The 24,188-nt window shown below is 41.4% G+C and overlaps 1 protein-coding gene across 1 annotated transcript; it reads right to left on the reverse strand.

Annotated features, from left to right (window-relative positions):
- Nucleotides 1-8,591: 8,591 nt before the first annotated feature.
- On the reverse strand, nt 8,592-20,168 carry SMPX (small muscle protein X-linked). Its single transcript, XM_077807194.1, has 3 exons — nt 20,130-20,168; nt 14,240-14,326; nt 8,592-8,732 (listed from the first exon to the last, which is right to left on the reverse strand). Exons 1-3 carry the CDS (start codon nt 20,166-20,168, stop codon nt 8,592-8,594), a joined length of 267 nt encoding a protein of 88 aa, XP_077663320.1.
- Between the last annotated feature and the right edge of the window lie 4,020 nt (nt 20,169-24,188).

A 24,188-nucleotide genomic window follows, 5' to 3' on the forward strand; every position in this document is an offset into this window, starting at 1 on the left:
TTAGCCCTTTACTCTGATTAAGGTACTTACAATCTATGGTGCTTGAACTTTGTATGGTTAAGTAGTTGTAATATTTATTACAGGCTTGTCACCATAATATATGGGTGCACTGCACATGGCTTAAGATGATGATATAATTCCCCTGTATAGGGAGGTAAAACCACTATATAATCTCATTCATAGCTCTGTAACTATGTTCTGTGTGATGCTCCCAAGAAAAATCATATATTACTGTATGTATTTTTCTCCTGCAGACCATATAACTACTGACCAAAGGCACCTGGATCCACATGAATGGGCCTTTAAGCCTATGCAAAGCTCCGTTTATGTCAGCGAGACTTTCTGTGGGAATCAGAGTCTGTCTACACCAGGGGCGGGCAAACTTTTTGGCCTGAGGGCCACATCGGGTTTCCGAAATTGTATGGAGGGCCGGTTAGGGGAGGCTGTGCCTTACCAAACAGCCAGGCATGGCCCGGCCTCTGCCCCCTATCCGACCCCCCCTGCTTCTCACCCCCTGACAGCCTCCCACGGGACTCCTGCTCCACCCAACCCCCCTGATCCCTGTCCCCTGATCGCCCACAGAACCCCTGCCCCGTCTGCCCCCCGCCACCCCATCCAACCCCTCCTCTCATTCCTGAATGCCCCCCAACTTCTGCCCCATTCAACCACCCCTTCTCCTTGACCGCCCCCAGAACCTCTGCCCCTGTCTGCCCCCCGCCACCCCATCCAACCCCTCCTCTCATTCTGACTGCCCCCCCCCAGGACCTCTGCCCCATTCAACCACCCCTTCTCCTTGACTACCCCCGGAACCCCTTCCCCTGACTGCCCCCCGCCGCCCCATCCAACCCCTCTTCTCATTCCTGACTTCCCCCCGGGACCCCGCCCCCATTCAACCCCCCTGTTCCCTGCCCTCTGACCACCCTGACCCCTATCCACATCCCCACCCCCGACCACCACCCCGAACTCCCCTGCCCTCTATCCAACCCCCACTGCTCCCTGCCCCTTTAACGCTCTACCTGGAGCACCAGTGGCTGGCGGCGCTACAGCCGCACCACCCAGAGCACCAGGACAGGCAGCCGTGCCGCCTGGCTGGAGCCGGCCACGCCACCGCACAGCACCAGGTCAGGCCAAGGCTCTGCAGCTGTGCTGCCCGGCAAGAGCTCGCAGCTCCACTGCCCAGAGCAGTATCCCCGGAGGGGATAGCAGGGGTGGGGCCTGGGGCGAGCTTCCTGGGCCAGGAGCTCAGGGGCCGGGCAGGAGGGTCCCAAGGGCTGAATGTGGCCCACGGGCTGTAGTTTGCCCACCTCTGGTCTACACAGATCAGATTGTAGAAATGGAGCCTTAGATTTTAGGGCTAGATAATCACATGTTCAGAAAGTTCTAAGGAGACTGCATTCCAACTGTTTTTTTTTAACTGATGTAATTTATATTGCATATGTAGAGAGAGGCAGGCAAGAGGCAGAGCAATGGCTGTGCTCCATCTTCCCACATACTGGCCAGCATATCAGGGAAGTAAGCTGTTCCACTGAAAGGGGACCTGCACCCCGGTAGCTTCCAGAGTCATCCTATGTTTCTGGGCTTCCTTTGTAGGATGCTTCCAACTCACCAGTGATTAAACAGTAATCTAATCCTTAGAAAGTTATGCAAGAACAGCACTGTTGGAAACTTAGTTTTCAGTGTATAAATATGTCTCACAACAAAGGCTCAGCGCACAGTATTATGTAATACACCATGATCGAAGGAAACCAATTATTTAATAGCCCTAATTCACACACACACACAAAATGATATGGAAGTAGGGCATTGTCTGCTTCTGAACCAATTAGCTAGAACCTTCTCCCTGCTGATCTGAAAAATTCTGTCCCTCATTGTAGACTGAAATGAAAAGGTCTATTTGCTGACCCCACAGCACTCGTGTGAGAAACTTTTTGTTGCTTAGAGTGTATTAGAACTTCCGAGGGGGGTAAACGTAAGTGAGGCAGGGAGGTGCATGCACAAGAGTTCACAACTTCAAACTCTCTGGAAATTAGCTCCTGAACATAAGAGGTGCTATAATGGGATAGAATTTGTTTAAATTTTAACTACCAGTACATGCTTCTTGTCACATTTTCTATAAAATATGACAGTTCTTTGAATTATTCATCTGTGGATGTCTCATCCAAGTATAAACATTATCTGTTTAAAATAAAGATGTTGGTGAATGTAAAGAATTGTTTTGCACATTTCTCTTAAAAGAAAAATTAATGCAGATCTTTTCCAGTGTTGAGCAAAATGCTCTGTAATCTTTGAATGCTTGCTTTGAAGGTGTGTCATAAATATAAAGGGAAGGGTAAACCCCTTTAAAATCCCTCCTGGCCAGAGGAAAAATCCTCTCACCTGTAAAGGGTTAAGAAGCTAAAGGTAACCTCGCTGGCACCTGACCAAAATGACCAATGAGGAGACAAGATACTTTCAAAAGCTGGGAGGAGGAAGAAAAACAAAGGGTCTGGGTCTGTCTGTGTGATGCTTTTGCCGGGGACAGAACAGGAATGGAGTCTTAGAACTTAGTAAGTAATCTAGCTAGGTATGTGTTAGATTATGATTTCTTTAAATGGCTGAGAAAAGAATTGTGCTGAATAGAATAACTATTTCTGTCTGTGTATCCTTTTTGTAACTTAAGGTTTTGCCTAGAGGGATTCTCTATGTTTTGAATCTAATTACCCTGTAAGGTATCTACCATCCTGATTTTACAGAGGTGATTCCTTTTTACTTCTATTAAAAGTCTTCTTGTAAGAAAACTGAAGGCTTTTTCATTGTTCTAAGATCCAAGGGTTTGGCTCTGTGGTCACCTATGCAAATTGGTGAGGATTTTTACCAAACCTTCCCCAGGAAGTGGGGTGCAAGCGTTGGGAGGATTTTGGGGGGAAAGACGTGTCCAAACTATGTTTTTTCAGGAACCCAGATAAAGTTTGGTGGTGGCAGTGGAAGTCCAGGGGCAAACGGTAAAATAGTTTGTACCTTGGGGAAGTTTTAACCTAAGCTGGTAAAAGTAAGCTTAGGAGGTTTTCATGCAGGTCCCCACATCTGTATCCTAGAGTTCAGAGTGGGGAAGGAACCTTGACAAGGTGTCAGTGCAGTTAGTTTTCATGTCCAAAAGGGCAACACTCAGTTATTGCCTGTTTGATTGGCTCATATAGGTGCTCCTGCCCACCAGTAGGAAGGAGTGTGTTCCTTCCCTCACTCTACCCTGTGTAACTCTCATAAAATTTCCTAGGGTCCTTCATCTGTGCTGAGGGATATAAGCAGTCAAAGTCTCCTCAATCTTTTCTCTACCTCCATTCCCCCATTTAAGCCATAGGATGTCATTGGCTCTGTAGGAAAACTCTCCTTGATTTGCAAAGGGGCAGGAAATTAATGGTAGCTGCTTTCAGTAACATTTGATGGGTAGTGGAGGAGAGGGAGTGGAGGGTCTCAGCAGTGGCTCCTGGTGGCAGTGAGAGTCTGCTTCAGAGGCAACAGCCTCGCCATTTACTCAGCTTCCAGGAGCTCACTGCCCTGTCTAGTCATGGGAAATAACATATGAAGAAATTGGTCTCTAAAAGAAAAAGATAGCGGGGAGTAATTGACTCAGAACTGGAGCAGGTGGGAATGAGGCTGTGTCACCAACTGATGATTTTATTGTGAATCTCATGCTATTTGGTGTTCTTCCTGACGTCTCAGCACCTGGAGACAAGTGATTATGTGGGAATCTCAGTTTTCATTTTTAAAAGAAATGTTCCTAGCCCTTGTGGTTGCAAAGAGAAGCCTGAAAACATGACCTGACCACACTCTAAAGGCTCAAAAACTAGAAGGCAACCAAAACGACCCAAAATAATGTACTATTATTTATTATTGATGGTTATTATTATACTTATTATTTATTATGTACTACAATTATTAATTTTAAAGCCAATGTCATAATTTTGGGAGGTCTGACATGCTTGTTGACCACTTGGGGTTGGCCATACTGAAAATAGCCCCCTTAGCAGAGGATCAGGGATTGATCCTCTCTGAAGTTGACAAAAGAGAAACTAGGGGTAAAGAATGCAAAACCTACCTCAGACAAACACTGGGCTAAACAGTGAATGAGTGGATGAGAGGCAGGGTGACCAGCTAGCAAATGTGAAAAATCGTATACTTTTTTTTTTTAAGGCAAAGGGGTATAGTTGCCTATATAAGACAAAGCCTCTGGGACATCTGGTCACCCTAATGGGCGATCATGTTAAATTGAGTGCCAAAAACTCATCTAGCCCATACTTTTCCCTTATCACTCTGGACTGTGCGATCTGCCTCCTACTTAAAGTTCTTAAACAGGAGCACAGCTGCACTATCTTGATTTCCTTTACATCTGTTAGTCATTACACCAAACTGTTACAAGCTGCTCAGAGAGTGGGTGAGATCTGACACAAGGATCCTTTGATCTGCCTTTAGTTATATATATATTTTTTATATTCTTGCCCAGATCAACGGAAACTGAGAGGTTGAGGATATTAAATTATTGGCAAGACTTAGGCTATGAATGTGCCCTTCCATCTTTAGCCAAGTTGAGGACCTCTCTTTGGAGGTGTGGAGGAGAGAGAAGGCTTCCATTTTGGTATTCAGTACTTTGCCATAGTCCTAAGGAGTCTCTCCCATCAGGGCACCACAGGATAATCCTATAAGTGCTATGGAAGTATCCTGGGAGTTTTTTCTGCATTATGTAAGGAGACAGGCTATTAAGACATATGTGATAGTGGATCCTTATATACGTAAGCTTGAGGTGCTCCTTGTCATAAAACATGTTGCTATGTTATTTCATTTAAAGCTCAAAAAAGAGTAAAAATATAAATTTCTAAGAAAACCTTCTGCAATGCAATTTATTTTTCATATTTGCCTAATACCAAAACTAACTCCTCCATCTCCCCTACTGTGCTCTCTATGACACTACTGCCTCGCCCCCACGCAAGAGGGGTATACACAGGATGTGGTAGCATATTGCACTATCCTCTGATGAGACAACCCTGCCCCCTCACCCTTGGCTCCATCGCAATTACTGCAGTGCAGAAGAAAACTAGGATTTCAGAACTCCATGCCAGGAAGCCCAGCTCAGTGGGGATGGAATGTACCCCAGCAGCCAGCGGGCTTTGGGGAGGAGTGTGTATGGAGCTGGTGACGCTCCAGACAATCAGATCCATCAGTCATATACCCTGGTGGGGAGAGATAGGGCAGGAAGCTGGATGTACAGAGTGTGGGGGGAATGCAGACTTGCAGACTCTACTGCAGCCTGGAGGTGGAAGCAACAAACATGCAGTGACTTTTTTATTATTATTGTTATTTGCCGGTGTTACTACTCAGGGTCCCGGAGGGAGGTTTCTGCAATCTCATCCCAGCTCTGATGGCCCCCTTCTCCCTGTGCCACAGTGCCAGGCCCAGCTGCTCAAGCATAGGGAAGTGGATAGGTTTTCCCCTTAATCTGGAACTCCAGGGCTGTGCTGACTTATCAATGTGAGCTGATACCATGGCAAAGTACAAGCAAGGTGTAGAGTACAAATGTTAGCAGGACAATGCATGCTCATTAGAGGAGATGCCTAGGGTTTGTATTATTGTACTTCAGTGTTAGCTGTTTCCTCTTGTTCTGCTTAAATGTGGGGGACAAAGGACAAGCTAACTGAAGGCTATGTCTGAATCAATGACCGGGGAAAGAAAGAAGGAAACCCTCTCAAGCACGATGCAGTTTAAAGGCAATCTATGTTGGGTAATAGAAATGATACTTTTGTACTTACAAGCAAGAGTTTGATTGGAAGGAAAGTTAATGTGACCATCTAACACCACAATAGAGAAACAAACATATTTTATAAATAATTGACATCTACACATCAAAGAAAGCCATTCTTATAACTGAGGGGTAAAAGAGTCCTACTACCCGAAGGCTCATTTCTCTCAAGTGAAGCCACTGTTAGAGATGCTGCTCTGTTGACAGCTTTTTAGAGGCCAGACAGATTTCTAATGGGTTACTGAGGAGGTAACCCTAAAATCGCCACCATACAAAGTCTAGGGCTGCTGAGGATATCTTTCCATAGCTCTTCCTCCTCCTGTGCTTGTTATTTGACTAAGGGTACATCTAAACTGCAACAATACCCAGCGGCAGTGAGTCTCAGGGGACTTGGGCTCATGGGGCTTGTACTACTGGGCTAAAAATAGCAGTGCAGGCATAACCACTTGGGCTGGAGCCCAGGCTCTGAGATCCACCAAGACTCCAGCCCGAGCGGGAACATTTAAACTGCTACTTTTAGCCCCGTAGCACAAGCCTGAGTCATTTGACCCTGGCTCTGAGACCTGCTATTGTGGAGCTTTTTTGCTGTATAGATGCACCCTAACTCATTTCTGTAAATTAACAGTAGACTCAATCCCAAACGTCAGGGTTTAAAACAATCTCTAGCTATTAGAGATCAGAATGAGCCCTAATGTGGGGGCGGATTATCCCCTATTTCCTCCCTGTGGAGTTCTTACACCTTCCTCTGAAGCACTGGCCATTGTCAGCCACAGGATACCAGAGTAGGTGGACCTGAGATCTGATCCAGTGTGGCCATTCCTTGTTTCCTAAGAGTTCTATTGTTTAATGTAAACTGATTTGGGTTTTGACTGTTATATCTGAGAAAAGTTATTTGCTGCAGTTCTCAAAGGAATCTGAACTTTGTCTTCACAGGAAGGTGAACGAGATGGTCTGTGCACAAGGGTGACGATAGAGAGAGGAAGGCTGGGGAGCAGGGCCACACTACAGGCTGGAAAATAACAATGTTGATACATGATGACCAAACAACCTAAGGGTACAAGGGTCTGTCAGGTTAGCCTATTAGTGAGTTAAACAACACTTCAATGATAGGCAAGTCATATGGCCGAATGCTCTCCTTAGACCAAATTCTGGCTAAAATGATTGGTACCCAAGTGAGCGCATTTATAAACATGGCCAGAAGAAGGAGCTGGGCCTGCCACCCCACGGCCCTGACAAGGAGTTACAGCACCATGTGGTCTCCGCTTTTGCTTCTACCCACACCTGCAACTAGACTACCAATGCCGCTGCCAGTCCTGGAGCGGCTCCTCCAGTCATGGCCAACCCAAAGCTCAGGCTCCAATGGGAAGGAACTGGGCCCACTGCACTAGCCCTTGCTGCTCCCAGCTGGTGATTCAGCACCACATAGCATCCCCACCTTCTAATGGAAGCTCCCTGGGCTGGGATATAAAAGACCCTAGAGAACCAAAAGTTCCCCTTCATCCCTTTCTAAGGCATTCTTTAACCCCTTCACTTTCCCTAAGCTACCTGACTCAGCACCCCCATTCATGTCACTCTCCGAACCTGAGAAGCAATAAAAGCATGAGAAGATGGGTTGGGGAAGAAGGGAATACAACTGCAATGCCAAGTTATTTTGCTGTATGATGATCTAACAGCTTTAAAGATTTAATTTAGTTGGGTATCCATCCATGTAGCAATGTATTTTCTTATACTGCACTTCAGGGCATGTGATAATCATCATTGCCAGATCCCCAGTAGACTAATTATAAGACAACAATTTTCAAACACTAAGAATAACAGTCATCTGAAACTAAATCTGGGGTTAAATTTAGGTCTGACTATCTCTCATAGAAGGAGGAAACTTTAAAGCTCTACATTAAAAATTCATATTTCTCTGGGCACTGGTTTAATATGATGACTACAATATTACATTTTACAAAAAGGTTAATTTCCCTTTTTCCAGGTTTCCTAAGGAGAAAGCCTCTGTTGTTACTTGAAAATCACAGGAACATTTTGCCACAGAAGGCAAAACACAATAAAGTATTAAAGGGGTTTTTTGTTTGGTTGGGGTTTTTTGTAAATTGACACATTTATGTTGTACACAAACAAATAAATGTTACAATGTGTTTTGGGCCAAATCACTTTGATTGCACATCATATCCTTCCAGGCCCCGGATACTCTTCAGTTCTGCAGTTATAGAATCCTCCTGCATTATGTTCTATATTGCTTTTTCTTCTTTTATGTGACTAGGCAGAAGATTCCGGATGCCATTCTTTTATTTCACTTACAGCTCCTCTGCCCTTTCTCCAGGATACAAAGGACTTGTTTCAATAGAAGTAATTGGCAAATGAACTGTTCTGTTAGATACTATGTGACACAAATCACTTTTGCTATTTTTAGCCAGGTTCAGTTGCCCTCCCTCCCTTTAAAACTGAACCCTCGTTGTTACTGCCTGATGTACCTTTACAGATTCAGACTTTTGAAGGAAATCGGCCAATGCTTTTTTTAACAGAGATGGAAGTTCCTTGCTTTAGGACTCAAGTCCAAAAATAGCCAGAATGTAAGACAACAGAGGCCGAGATTTAGAGAGACTTGTTCAAAATCAGGTGAAAATAATTTTAAAATCAATGTCTTTGCTATGTTGATGAATTTTTCTATTTAAAAGCTTTGCTACTGATCATAGACAAACTCCTAATTGTGAGAGTGTGTGTGTGTTCCCATTGACATAAATGGGCTTTGGATCTGCCTGTAGTTCCTAAAGCCACAGTAAAGAAAGATCTCTTACTCACCTGTTCTTTTCTACTACTGGTCAGCTCTGGGGACAAATTTCAGCTCACTCTTTATATTCTGGATCTCTGATAAGTTGACAGCAGGGCCTGGAAGTTTCTTGGCTCCTGGGAGCTGCTTCTTCTCCTTCTCTTCCTCTGTAGAAGCAGGAATGCTCTGTGCAAAGGGAAAATAGTCACCTTACGATAACCATACACATCTCTTGAGCATAAACAGAGATCAGATTAATTGGGAAATGTGAAAAGGTTTTTTTGATGCTAAATGTAATCACAATGGAAACTGGACAGCTGTAAGAAGGAATTAACTTGGTTAGTAGATGCCTTGAGATGCCTGCACATGTTTTGAAAAATACATTAAAGTGTGCTGAATGCACAAGGATTTACATCTTTCTACATGTGAGTAGCAATTTACTATGTTAAAGGAATAATGGGAAGTGAATCTGGTGGAGTGCCATAGGCAGTCAAAAGGAAGAAAAGTAAATGTCCATTTTTATGACCTAATATCTTGTCGAGTTACATAGCCATGAGCTCTAGCTACTGAGAAACCTAATATTCTGCAACTCCCGAGTCTCTGAAGAGCAGAGCTGTGATGGTAGCTCATGGGCACTAAGGGCCTGATCCAAAGCCTATTAAAGTCAATGGGAGTTTTTCCATTGACTTCAGTGAGCTTTGGATCAGGCCCTGTGGAAGAGATGGATTTTGAGAGATTTGCGACACAGCGTAGTGGGAATCTTTAAAATTAAGACCAAGACCTGGGTCTGGACTCAAACAGGGAGCTAATGTAGAGTGTTGGAGCATTGGAGGTGAGGATGGGGTATGTTCTTGTCATCTGTGTTAGTTATAACATGGCCTACCACATGCTGTATTATCTGCAGCTTCTTCATGGTCTTCCATTGGCAACCCTTATTTGTCGTACATGGCCATGACTGAAGCTGGAGGTGATAAATCACTTTGGCTGGTCCAGCTATGACTGGAAGGGATGCATTTCTGGCTTCTAACACCATGTGGAGTAGTGCTGGATGAACTTTTCTACATACAACTTTTTTTTTTTTTCAGCAAAAATGCACATTCGGTGATACCACATACCTTCTTGAGTACATGTCGATTTTGCTGAATTTTTCATTTTGAAAAAAACTTTTTAAAAGTTCAGAAAAAATCAAAACAGTCAGTTTTGAAATTTTCTAAATGAAATGTTTTGATTTTTCAGTCTGAAACAACTTTTCCTTTCAAAATTTCCTTTAATTTTATTTTTAAAAATTCAAAGTTATTTTAAAATGCTCAAAATCACAAGGAAACATTTCATTCTTTTTAAATGCAATGCTTTGTTTGATCCAAACCCATTTTTTTCTTTTCTAAATTGCCAATGAACAAAAAAACCTGTTTTTCACCCAACTGTAATTCAGATGTCCAGGAGTAGTGAAACATACAGAACAAGCCCAGAACTATGTATTACCTTGTTGTGTCAATTGGTGGGTAGATGCCCTCAAAAGATGGTGTCATGGTTTTGGCCAAGTCTTCAGAATCTTTCCCTTTGCCCAATTACATCACCTTGTGTTTCTTGGATTTAGGTTTCAGTGAAGCTAGTCTTAATACAAGTACAAGACAGCTGGTGACAGCTTCTCTCTGTGAGAAGATGTCAAGCCAGGTGCCATCTGTACAATGCTGTTATTGAACACAGCCTAATTCTTCCCCTCTCGTCCCCCCATCTCTAATTCCTACTGTTTCCTTGACATTAAGACCAGAAAGGACCATTTATTATTATTATTAACTGTAGTAGTTGAACATTTATACTGTGGCAGTGCCTACAGTCTACAACCGGGACATCTCATCTCAACTGACTTTAAGGTGGGTAGGTAGTTTTCCAACAAGGAACTTAAGATTTTTCCAGCCTAAGTTCTATATCAGGGGTTCTGAAACTTGTTTTGCTGGAATCCCCTTTGAAAATATTTCAGGTTCTGGTGACAGTCCAATAGTATTAATAGTACTATTAATACAATAATAGTATTATTTCTAGTAATTGATTGACCAAATATAGCTCCAGGAGGAAGAGGTTTCAGAGGGGTAGCTGTGTTAGTGTGGGCAGTGAAGAAACAGATTGACAGAGCGAGAAGGGTACCCAGAAGTCACCCACTACAGGACAGGCCCAATAAAGAAAGTAACAGAACGCCACTAGCCATCACCAACAACCCCCAACTAAAACCTCTCCAGCTCATCAAGGATCTACAACCTATCCTGAAGGATGATTCCTCTCTCTCCCAGACCTTGGGACACAGGCCAGTTCTCGCTTATAGACAGCACCCCCCAACCTGAAGCAAATACTCACCAGCAACTACACACCACATAACAGAAACACTAACCAAGGAACCAACCCCTGCAACAAACCCCGTTGCCAGCTCTGTCCGCATATCTATTCAGGGGACACTATCATAGGACCAACCACATCAGCCACACCATCAAGGGCTCGTTCACCTGCACATCTACCAATGTGATATATGCCATCATGTGCCAGCAATGCCCCTCTGCCATGTACATTGGCCAATCCGGACAGTCTCTACACAAAAGAATGAATGGACACAAATCAGACATCAAGAATTGTAACATTCAAAAACCAGTAGGAGAGCACTTCAATCTCCCTGCACACTCAATAACAGACTTAAAAGTTGCCATTCTTCAACAAAAAAACTTCAAAAACAGACTTCAATGAGAAACTGCAGAACTGGAATTAATTTGCAAACTGGACACCATCAGATTAGGCTTGAATAAAGTCTGGGAGTGGCTGGGCTACTACAAAAAATAATTTTCCCTCTGTTGATACTCACACCTTCTTGTCAACTGCTGGGAATGGTCCACATCCACTTTGATTGAACTGGCCCCATTAGCACTACAAAAAATAATTTTCCCTCTGTTGATAGTCACCCCTCTTGTCAACAGTTGGGAAGGGCCACATCCACCCTAATTGAATTGGCCTCGTTAGCACTGACCCCCCCCCCACTTGGTAAGGGAACGCCCATCTTTCATGTGCTGTATATTTATACCTGCTTACTGTATTTTCCACTCCATGCATCTGATGAAGTGGGTTATAGCCCAGGAAAGGTTATGCCGAAATAAATTTGTTAGTCTCTAAGGTGCCACAAGGATTTCTCATTGTTTTTCCAGGAGGAAGAGTGAATCTACTGTGGCTTCAATTTCTCAGGGAGAAGCAGCAGATCAGCAGAGAATTGTAGAAACATTTTAACTTCTGCCTTTCTGGGCCACAAGGGCTTTTCATGAGGCATCATCTCCAGGAAATTTAGGCTACTATAAGTTTGATTGGCTTGATACATTTGTATTTAATTTTGTGTCATTTAATTCATGCAAAATAACTTACATGTGCATGCATGTTACTAATGATGTGATCAGATGTTTGTCTGTCTTGTTTCACTGCCTAAGAGCCAGAGTATTGGTGAAAGGTTTATTCCAGAATTCTGTTCCAGTTAAAATATATCATTTCTCATAGAAATACTTGTGCATGCTTACTGCAAATGTGAGAGCTAGTACAAGTAAATCTACTACTCTTTGGGGAAACAGAATGCTAATGGGGCACAAAAATAACAAACTAGAGTGGATATCACAAAAAATTGATCACAGTATAAATCCAACTCTAATTCTGACTTCATTTAAGCACCATACAAAGTATACTGTACTACAGTAAGAATATGTGTTGGCTTCCTTTATATTTATTATTATTATTATATATTGTTTCTGTTGTGGTAATGTGTTAGGACCACAATCAGGAATCAGGACCACATTGTACTAGGCACTGAGCAGTGTCCAGGTGACCTCACAATCTGGGATTAAGGCAAGTAGAGTAAGTAAATTAATGGAGAAGGAGTGGAAGGGAGGCAGCAGAAGGTCTCAGGAGACATAGATGGTTACCAGACAGTATTGTTTTCTTACACAGTTTCATTGCCTGATAACTTGACTAAGCAGAAAAGAATAAGGGCCTGGTTGCACTACAATTCCAGAACTATCTGTAGAGGACCTGTTTAAAAATGATTGCTGCCTAAATCACTTACAACAGAGTTCTCTTTTGTAGTACTGTGTTGTAACTGACTTAGGTTACATTTTGGTCTTTGGGACCATGTAAGGTTTGGACATGTTTTGGAGATGTTCCATTCTATACATTATTTTTAGGGTTACTTTTTAATCTCAGATATGTGGCATTCATAACTACGTACCTCAAATTATCCCCCACTACGTGTGCAATGTGCACTGTGCAGCTGAGATTAGAACTTGATCTCTAACTTTATCAAAGGAGGTCTAAAGAGTCAATAAAATGCCGGATGGTGGTAAGATTAGGGAAGCAAATATCTAGGTGAAGAGACAGTGTTCTTTTTTGAAATTCCCATGTCCTCCCACTCAATTTCCTTGCTACATGCCCTTTTACTTAATTTTTTTCACATACAAAACTTACAAGGATTTCAGCCCATTGAATGTGACACATATCTTCCTTGAGAGGTTCTCAAAATATAGCCCATAATGTTCAGATAGATTTGCCTCTAATGGCCTTAAAGATAGAACCATGGATTGTACTGCAAAAGCTAAATAAACAGAAAAAACTGAAAAGACAAATCCACTGGGAACATTTATGTTCCACTGCTACCACAAGGTATAATTCAGCAGAACCTTTACTCATGTGAATAGTCCCATTGGTTTGGGGAAGTAAAGGCTACAGGATCAGAGCAGAAACTTTAATTCTATAGTTCCTGTTTCATATATAATATACACATAATGGAAGAGCAAAGCTATAATTCAATGATCCAACTAAATCAAACAGTGCTAGCCATTTATCTTATTTCTCAAATATACTACCAACCCTCGTGCATGCTTTATTAGTTTCTTTTTAATATCTTTTGCATTCCTTCAAAATTGAATTACTAAATAGCAAATATGTTTTAATTTTTTTTCAGAAGAGAAAACCATCTGTGCTTGCAAGGTCACTTTATACATTTTCTTTCCAAAATGCCTTGTTCAAAAATAAGTTAGATCAGTTTTTCCCCCAAAATGACTTTATAAACAGAGCATCATTACTGTAAAGTATATAAGAGAATTTAGCAAAATAACCTCTTCTGTTTTGATTAACAATGAAACTGATAAGAGGAGAAGAAAGAATTAACCTTCAGTAAGAAAATTACAAGTCTGAAGTGTCTATAGTAGCTGGGGAAAAAGGCTGATAATTTGTCCAAAAATATTCCCTTTTAGGGATAGATCATCGGTGTCCCTGGAGTAGAATGGGGTGTCACAATCCCCCTCTTGGTCTCCCATCGCCCCAGTCAGGCGTAAACTATGCTAGGGCTATACACCGTGCAATATATACTCCCCAGAGTGCTGGTTTGCTTTCCCATCATTGCCTTCCCCTCACCTGTCACTGCTGATGCCATTCTCTTAACTAAGCAGGACCACATACCCTGGTACTTGTTTATATTACCATGTATGTTTTGACTTCAAAAATAACACCAGGTATATCAACTGTATTCAACAGTCAGTGGTTGACTTCCAATTGGGATTGGTATACACATGCCTGTGATAACTAGGATTGGCATTTTGTACTGTAGCCTAGATAGCTGCATAGCACATAAACTGCAGAGAGTCTCCTGCATTAAGTTTAAATATTATTTTTCTTACCTCCTCCACTTCAGGTATAAATTCTTTTCTTTTGGGAGGATGCCCTGCTCCAGGTCGAAATGCTCCCATTGGGATGTTGATATTAGCCTGTCAGAAGGAAACGATGATGGATTCACCACACCAAAAAAAAGTCTAAATGCAATGAAATTACAGACAAAGATGCAATTGCAAAAAAATGGATCACCGGCCTGAATCTCTCTCTGTGTTTTTTATTTGTAGCCACTGCAGTATTTTTACAGAGTTGGTGCTGGAGTGATGGCTCTCAAACCCTTTCATTCTATGGGCCGCTTATGAAGATAAAGATCTTCTTGCTGGCCCTCTCCACCCAGCTTCCAGCTCCTGATCCTGCTCCTTGCCTGTGGCAACTATAGCGATTAGTTACATAAAAGCTTAATATTAAGATGGTACTAGAGAGACAAAATGGAAATAATCACATTTTCCTGTTATGAGAATGGCAGCTTGGCCGTTCCCCACACCCACCATCCTTTTGAAGTCATGCTACTTATTTCCTCCCCCGTGCATACAGTATTAATATATTTATCAGTAGTTAGCTCCCTGTATTGCCTGCAGCCCCACTGCTTTAAGTTCTCTGGGTTACTTTGCAGTTTGGTTTTGTTCACCTGTACATTTGCTACCCCTCCAATTTTGGTGTTACCCACAAATTTGATTGAGGCTGGATTTACACCAACGGAATGCTATTAGACGGAATAGATTCAAACAGTGCTTAAAGATGACTGTTTTTTCAGCTTTTTAATTAACTTGGTCAAAAAGCCGCTGGATTTTCATGGACAGGATATCACAGCTCAGCCGAGCTGTGGAGTGCATCTGGTATGGGGACTTGGAGGTGGCATCTCTGCTGTTTGCAGATGGTGTTGTCCTTGCTTCTTCAGACTGCGATTTCCAATGTGCACTTGAACGTTTTGCTGCAGAGTGTGAAGCGGCTGGGATGAGAACCAGCACCTCCAAATCAGAGGTCATGGTCCTCTCCTGGGAGAGCACCTGCCCTTAGTGGATGAGTTCAAGTACCTAGGGGTCTTGTTCATGTGTGACGGCAAGCGGAAGCGGGAGATTGACTGGCAGATTGGTGCGGTGGCGGCAATGATGCGGGTGCTGCACCGATCCGTGGTGGTGAAGTGGGAGCTGAGTTCTCAGATGAAGCTCTCGATTTACAGGTCGCTCTATGTCCCCATCCTCACCTATGGTCATGATCTTTGGGTGATGACCAAAAGGACGCGATCGCGGGTACAAGCGGTGGAAATGAGGTTTCTTCACAGGGTGGCTGGGCTTACTTTCCGAGACAGGGTGAGGAGCTCAGCTATTTTGGAGGGCCGTGGAGTAGAGCCGCTGCTTCTCCAGATCAAGAGGAGCCAGTTGAGGTGGTTCAGGCACCTGATAAGGATGCCCCCTGGGAACCTTCCTTTGGAACTCTACTGGGCACGTCCCACTGGGCAGAGGCCCCAAGCCTGACCCAGGACACACTGGAGAGATTCTATCTCCCGGCTGGCCTGGGAACGCTGGGGAATCCCCCAGGAGGAGCTGGAATCTATCGCAGAGGAAAAGGAGGTCTGATCCTCCCTACTCTCCATGCTTCCGCCATGACCCTCACTAGGAAAAGTGGCATAAAGGACAAAGAAGAAGAAGAAAAGCCGCTGGACTTCCTAAGAATCCTGGATTGGGCCACAGCTAGTAGGAAGGAGATCTGCTTGATAGCTGATGGATTTGTGCCTTGTGCCAGAAGCAGATCTACAGACTTCATGAAAGTTTTAGAGCAATGAAAGCACAATAGTATTTGTAGTAAAATGCATACTGTAATGTGGATCCAGTTTAATTAGCACAAGAAGTAATTAGATCCGGTACCCTAAGCACCTTTCTGGTTCAAATAGGTTGGAGTGCTCAGGAAAGTTCACTAGTATGTTCAATTCTACTGTAAATAAAATCAGTGGCAAAACCCTCTACATTGGCTGCAATGAGAGCAAGTTCTATGTCTATCTGAGGTACTTACAGAGTACACTGCAATTAAAAACCTCCGGCTGGTCCATTCCAGCTGACTCAGGCTCGCAGGGCTCAGGCAAAGGGGCTGTTTAGTTGCGCTGTAGACATTCAGGCTCGGACTGAAGCCTGGGCTCTATGACTCTGCAAGGTGGGAGGGTCCCAGAGCTCAGGCTGCAACCCCAGCCCAAATGCTGCACTGCAATTAAACAGCGGCTTAGCCTGAGCTCCGCGAGCACAAATCAGTTATGGATGTCTAATTGCCTTGTAGACATACCCATATAGCCTCCAGGAGCATCTCAGCATCTTACAATCTTTAATGTATTTAATTTCATAGTACCTCTGTGAGGAAGGCAAGTGTTCTTTGCCTCAGGTCCCCATCCATAAAATGGGCAAAGAGAAACTAAGCGGCCACATAGGAAGCCTGTGGCACAACAGGTCACAAATTCCATGCTTGCTTTCCAACACTGGATCACCATTCCTCTCATTTGGAAAGTATGTTGTTATAATTACCTTAAGCAGTTTGGCCTCCAGTTGGTCAGTTACACTTAATAGTGTTTGAATTGTCATTCATGGGTCAAATTCACCCTGCTGGTAAAGGGAATGGCAAATTTTACCTCTTTGCCTTAGACCTGTGCCTTTGCACCCCAGGAGGGATTCATCCAACTGGAAGGGTGGGCAGAGTTTCTATTGCTTCCTCCTCTTGTGGGCTTCGCCAGTCAGGGCAGCTTAATATTTCATCAGCCGTTCCAAAGGGTCTTCACTAGTGGAGGAAGCCAAATCAGCACAAACCCCTGACCACCTTAACCATGACCTTTCAGTGGTCAGTGCTTCTCCCCGTTGGAATCAATGGCGGTACTCTAGAGTTATGTCAGTGCAGCTGAGTTCAGAGTCTGATCTGTTATCTATTCGAGAGTTCAGACAGAAAGTTGCAGGCTAGTTTAAATGTGTCTTTAAAACAAAGATTTTTGAAAAGAGAATGAATGATAGATAAATATGGTTGCAGCCCTGAAGAAGAGCTCTGTGTCGCTCGAAAGCTTGTCTCTCTCACCAACAGAAGTTGGTCCAATAAAAGACATTACCTCACCCACCTTGTCTCTCTAATAGATAATATTACTCTCTGAGTGTATATATATATATATATATACTCTCTATAAATGGACAGATAAAATGTATGATGTGTCAGCTTGATGGCCTATTATACAGTGATCTGGACTACTAGAGCTGGACTTATTTTTACAGTCACTTGATTCTCTGGTTGGGAGTGTTGCAGAGACAGAATATACAGACCAGAGAGTCTGAGTGCCTTCTACTGCCCTGAAACAACCCAGAAGGCCAGTTTAGGAGTGTTATTGGTGAGACCCATGAGTCATGGTCACCCCTATTCATCCAGAAGGACAGATGAACAAACTGTAGGGCCACTTGAAGGTAACTGTGTTATAATAAATTGAGAAAATATGAACATTTTCAGAGCTCTGAACAGAACAGAGGACCTCCACTAAAACACTAAACCAGAAAAGCACTTAAATGAGAGGAAAATCAAAAGCAGTAAATGTTGACAGAATGTATTATCAGCTAATACTACAGACAACATTTCACACACAGATTATTGACAGCTTCTTCAGCTACATTTTTTCATGTCAGTGTATGGATATGGATCCTTACATTTCCATATCTGTAGCACAATATACATAGTCATTTCCCGAGATGTAGGACCTATTGTATCAGTATGTAGTAGCAAAAGCTCATAATCCATGAATCACTACAAGCTACAGTGTATAGAAGTCACTGACACCTTGTATCATGGATCTGAGATAGCTGCAAGAAAAATAGGCATCAGTTGCGGTGTAAGTTTTCTTACTACAGCAGCTTCCAACAGCTTTCCTTAGAAATGTAGTAAAAAACTCAGTCTGTGCAGTGGTTGCTTTTCTAACATTTGTTATTCAAGACTATTTCATAATTTTGACTTTCTTAAAGAATTACATTTAGTGCTTTGGGGGCACAAGCTTTTTTAAAAAAAATACTAACAGTTATTTGGACGTTTAAAGTTTCAATTTAGAGGTTGGAAAAAAATCTTAGACGTGACCAAAAGTGTCCACCCCTACTCTTTCAGTAAAGAAACAAGCAAATCAATTTAATTCAAAATGTGTTTAAAAAAAGAAAACTTGTTTAAATATAACATATTAAGATTAGTAGCTGATTAAAACTTAGATCCAAGTTATAAATCCCCTAAACTGTGAGTTAATAATGTAAATGATTTTGAAATCTAATATATAAAGGGTGAAATCCTGACTCCCCGTCTGAAGTCAATGGCAAAATGTCCATTGATTTCAAAGCCAAGACTTCTCTCAAACAGTTATGCCTTTTTTGTACAAAAAAGTCAGCTCTGTTCAGTTAAATCACACTTTATAATAATAATACCTCTCTCCCATACCCACATATAGGCCTTGCAGCTTCAAAATGCTGCACAACCATTAGTTAATTAATCTTCATAATACCTCAGTGAGTTAGGAAAGTATTATCATGGGAAAACTTAGGGCAGATCAGCCATGATAAATTCTATTTGGGGTTCTTATGCTATTTCAAGCTTAAACTGTTTTTCCTATCAACATGCTGGGAAAATCTATTGCAAAAATATATTTAACAAAAATTGTAATAATATTGTACAAGTTAGTATTTGAGGAGGCACCCTGGCCTTTAGGCTAAGATCAACTGATTTAACTAACTAGTGTACTTTTTTTTATGTTATATGCTTAACCACTAATCCTTGTCTGTATTTTCTACCACAGGCAATTGTCAGCTCGTACAATTTTTCTTTATTTCTTTCTTCATTTGCAATATTAAAATCATTTTTGATGAACATGAATTGACATGGCTGGGGTATTTATAATGTGTATTCAACAATGTATGTGTTCTATACTTTTAAATATTCTTTATTAAAAGTTTTTATCAGTTTAAAATCTAACATGAGCTTAGTCTGGGAATGATATCCTGCACTTGCTGGCACAGCCAGCCTTTGGGGCCTAGAAAGCACATAGTAACCAGCCTCTGTGAATTGACATCCTAGAAGTTTCTAGGATCATCTTTGGTTTCATTTTAAAAAAAAAAAAAAAACCCAAACAAACAAAAAAGTATAGCTCTTACTGTTTTAGGACCAATTCCTACTCATGCTGAAATCAATGGTAGTTTTGCAATAGACTTCAGTGGGAGAAGAATTAAGGGGTTAGTTTCACCATGCTTTGTTCACCTACTTCCGAGAGGTGTTGTGACTGTTCTGTAGTTAATGTTTGTAAAAGACTCTAAGAACTACAATTAACCAGAATGAGTAGACACCCCTACCTGGCACAGTCTTGTCATTGATTACTTTATTTTGGTTTTCCCATAAAATGTCTTTCTGAATAACAATGTAGTTAAATTGAATACTGGAACTATATATTTTGTTGTTCAAAAGAATGAAAAGATGAAAACATGCAAACATTAAAAGCTGTGCCATCTATCTATCCCCATACTTCTACCACAATGTATTAATTCTAAAGAAACCCCTAGGGTTTTCAGAGATGGGACTTGCTTATAATAGTGATTGGCTGTATATATGGAAATTATGTGGATTATCCTGTTGTGTTTAGCAGACCCATCAACAAACAGTATTTATCATGCGAAGGGCTATTGTTTTTAAATCAAATCTGTGAATCTTTTTTTTTTTGTTCAGATCACCAGCAATTCCTCAGGTCAATGTTTTTATGTGCTTTCATGTCTACCAAGGCTAAACTTTTATTCTTTTTAAAATAATCACTAGCTAACACTTAAGTGTTGTTCATTACAAACAAAATGCAGATTGTGAAGCAATTGATGTAGAAATTCATTATTTTCTGATATTAGAAATGTAAGTACTGTCTCTTACCTGAATGGATCTGACATTTGAAACTGGCTGTTTTGACATTCTTAAAGAGAGCACCTTAATTCCTGCAAGCAAAATGAGAAACTGTTACAGGCTCTGACATTCAGATAGCAGAGCTTGATAAACTAGAACTTAACCCATGCTGCTTCTTGACAGGCATCCATTTCATCAGCCCTTCTACTCTTTCAGTCTCAGTTTCAGAGTTGCTTAGATACTCCCTTCTAATACCTGAGGGAGTGAGAACACCTGAGCTTTCCTGGTTAATCTTTCATAGCCAGAAATGGTGACACTGCTTTCACATAAAAAAATTAATAGTGAGGGGAATCAGAAATTCTTAAGACATTAAGGACTTTCTAGAACGAGCAAATAGCAAAAGGAAGACGTTTGGGGGCAAACAACGTACTGTTACTGTTGCCTCATAATAGAAATAGAGGTTACAAAAGCCCTGAGCCTGCATCTGGCCTTTGCAAATAAAAATGTAATCCTGGAGAATACACTTTTAACAAATAAAAATGTATCCATCGCCTGACTCCCAAAGCTTAAAAAAACTCTCAAATCTATTTGTGTATAGACTGGGGGAGTGTGGGAGGGGGAATAGACACTGTTAAATTATAAAGTCCTTCGGAAATCTTCAGGCCACAGAGAACCTTCCCTTCAAAGATTTATATTAAGTAGATTTTTAGTAAGTTTTTGATCAATAGCATAAGAAGGAATTAAGAATGGAGACCATTTTAGATAAACGTGGAAAAACTGATACTGACTTAATATACAAATTCACACCAGGCCACTTACTCAGTTCTACTGACTCTGAAGTCAAGGAGCTCAATAAAGACTGACTGGAAAGCAAGAATCAAATTCTACCATCAGTTTCACTCAAGCAACCTCATTGGGTTGAATTTTGCTTTTGCTTTTTACTATCTTTTGTGAGGGCTATGTTTTCAGTTTGGGTAGGTCTGTGTAAGGATTTTGAACCAAAAAACCCATCATACAAATTATAAATTGTACAGTTCCAGGTACTTTTTTTCACTGTGATAACCTAAAACCAGACATAGTTTACGTAACTTCAAAGTGCATTGTGTTGTCTGTTTGACTGACTTTGGTGGCGAAATCCTGTCACTTAAGTCAATGGCAAAACTCCCAGGATTTTACCCCTTGCACTCATTTATTTTTTTTAAGTTGCTACTATGCCTGGAAAGTAATCATTTTCTCAGATGACTGATAGAAAGTGGACCTATGCTGATACAGTGTTGGTATTCAGTGATTGCATTTCAAGAATTATAAAAACCCACAAACTGTTAGAAAGATATGATCTATTATGTCTTATAACAGGGGAAAATGTAATTCTTTTATGCTATGATCTTCCCCCCTTTCTGATCAGTTAAAAATGAAAACAAAGGCAAAGGAAATTAACACACATACAAATTTAAAAAATACAATGGGAGTGCTTCAAAACCACAGCAGCAATGAAATTACAGTTAAGGCTTCTAGCATATGGCAACACACTCCCCCACCTCACATGAAATAGCTGATATACTTTCACCAGCCTTTGGCCATACTTAAACATGGATGGGTGAGGAATTAGGCTAAATCTTTACTTAGAATGTCTTTCTTTAAACCAAGCCATCTTAGTTTTTGTAATATGTTGTAAGTTCCTAAGAAACCTGTGTTGAAACTGATTGCAATCAGACACTGGTTCCTAAAGAGAGATGTATGATACAATTGTGTAGGATTGCTTTTGGAGGAGGTGATTTTTTCCTTCCAGTTCATGCTGCCCTCATTACTGCCAAAGAAATCAGGACAACAGCACACTGATGAGTAAAAATAGACAACCTTCTCTGGCTGCATTCCCTCCCTTCCTTCCCTCCTCCCAATTCACCTCTAGCACAACTACTGACTGTCAAATGTCTAGAAATAAAGCTTAAGTTACTTCAATATCTTTCTCTCACACCACACAAAGACGGACATGGATTAATAAATATATATTTTTATAAATGCTTTTATTTTGCCATGTATATCTGAGAGATATTCAACAAAATGCTGTTACCCACATTCTGTTATTTCTGGCATTTTGAGCAGATTTGCAAACTTGAACAAATCACAGCTCACATTCAGTATCAGCTAAGAATTTCAAACCCCCTTTGCCAGGCAAATTGTCTGATACACACAAAGCCTTGTTCTCAAGCCTCTTTGGCTTCCCCACACCTTACCTTTTACCTTTTATGGCCTGAATGCAAAGGCAAACTTTGAAAGCAATGACACTCTTATTTCGGTTTGGAGCTATTTAATGCCTGACTTCCAATGCAAACTCTTTTACTTTGTAGTGAAATCACTCATGTACAGGAATATTTAATAGGAAGGAATCAGTCAGTATTCCGGAACGAGTTTAAAAAACAAAGTTATCTTCTCTCCTTCAGCTAAAAATAATTCCTGAGAGGGGTGCAGAAAGATGTGCAGCTGTCTGGACTGACTGATTTCTTAGTCAATTTGCTTTAAATGTGGCTGAGATACACAAGGCACTATCATAATTTCCATCTTTCTTAATCCTACTGTACATAAGCAGCAGGACAAAACAAAACCAAAAAAACAAAACCAAAAACCCAACCACCGAATGCGGTCCTCTTACCTCCTGCTGTACTCATGAAATCAAACACCATGGGTGTTTTGGCCAGAAAGCTGCAGTGTGTTTTCTTATAAAAGACTTTGACAGGAACTACACACCACTGTGAAACCTAACTGGTACTGAGGAGAAGGAGAAACCCACACTTTGCTTCTTCCTCTTTGCCAGGCACAAACTTACTACATTCTGCAGGCAAATACAATAATAACGTAAAGTTTTCGATAACACGGTTGTTTCTGCCTCCACTACTGTATGTTCACAGGAGCTATGATTACAGTGAAGAAAACTTACATCTCTCCCATCCCCCCCAACATTTTTTTTTACCAACTGTAACAAATTTTTTGAAAAAATTAAGCATGCTGCTACATAGTTTTGTTTGTGATGTCACTAAGTATTAAAGCAGCTTTCTGTTTTAAATCTTTTAAGATCCCCATAGATTATAAAGCAGTAGCAATAACAATCTGCACTAAACACATTAATATGATGCACAAGATGTTCAAATAAACAGAGACCTCTAACCACTTCGGACACTTCACAGAATCTTTCAAGTTTGCAAATGAGACCTTCAGCTTAGTTTACTGATTTATTTATATAAAAAAAGTTCCAAACCGTCAAGTGAGTATAGACACTTCTTTTCGATGCTGAAAGAGACACGTTCTTCAGTCAGCTGAGATCTTGACTGTGAGCCTTTAAATGTGTCTGAAATAGCGAGAGTGCTTTGTGCCTGTATGGCTCTGAGAGCTGCTCAGGGCTGGAGTGGAACTCAGTTTAGAAGCTAAGTGTAAAAGCGAATTCCTGTCATAGCTTGCAGTTGTTCTTCCTAAATATAGAGTTTGATACACCCTGTATCTTCATTCCCTCTGAGACACTTGAACTCTTAAAAACAGGGTTCAAGTGTCAAGCAATAGCTGTTAATGAAACACACCTTTGGGTCATTTTTTGCTGTCACACTCACTGTAGTTTTTGGGTGTGCACAGGAGCAAAGCACACAATGGTAGAAGGCAGTGCATATCCTTAAACTTTCCCTATTCTGTTTCAGGCACCACTTGCACAATGTTATCTCTTTACCACTGCTCCAAACCAAGGATTGCTCACAAACACATACATTTTCAGCCATGTTTTTAGAAGGTGCTCACTAAACTTTTTGACTCAATTTTTGGGCACCCAGTTTGACACACCTTGGGCCTGAAATCATTGGAAGCTGCAATGGTCCAGAGGAACTCTGAAAGGCAGGCATCAGGTGAGCCCCCCAAAAGCTGAGGCACACAAAATGAATGAATTCTTCTGAAAATGTTGGCTCTAACAAATATTTGTTAAATGTTAGGGATCTGGGTTAAGAAATGCTTAGAAAGTACAAATGGGAGCAGTCATTGCGATTAATGCAACAATACGTCCACCTCATTATACTATATCATGGCAGAGTACAGACATGAGCAGTCATCCCT

Source organism: Eretmochelys imbricata, chromosome 1, assembly GCF_965152235.1.
Source record: "Eretmochelys imbricata isolate rEreImb1 chromosome 1, rEreImb1.hap1, whole genome shotgun sequence".
Classification (NCBI taxonomy): domain Eukaryota; kingdom Metazoa; phylum Chordata; order Testudines; family Cheloniidae; genus Eretmochelys; species Eretmochelys imbricata.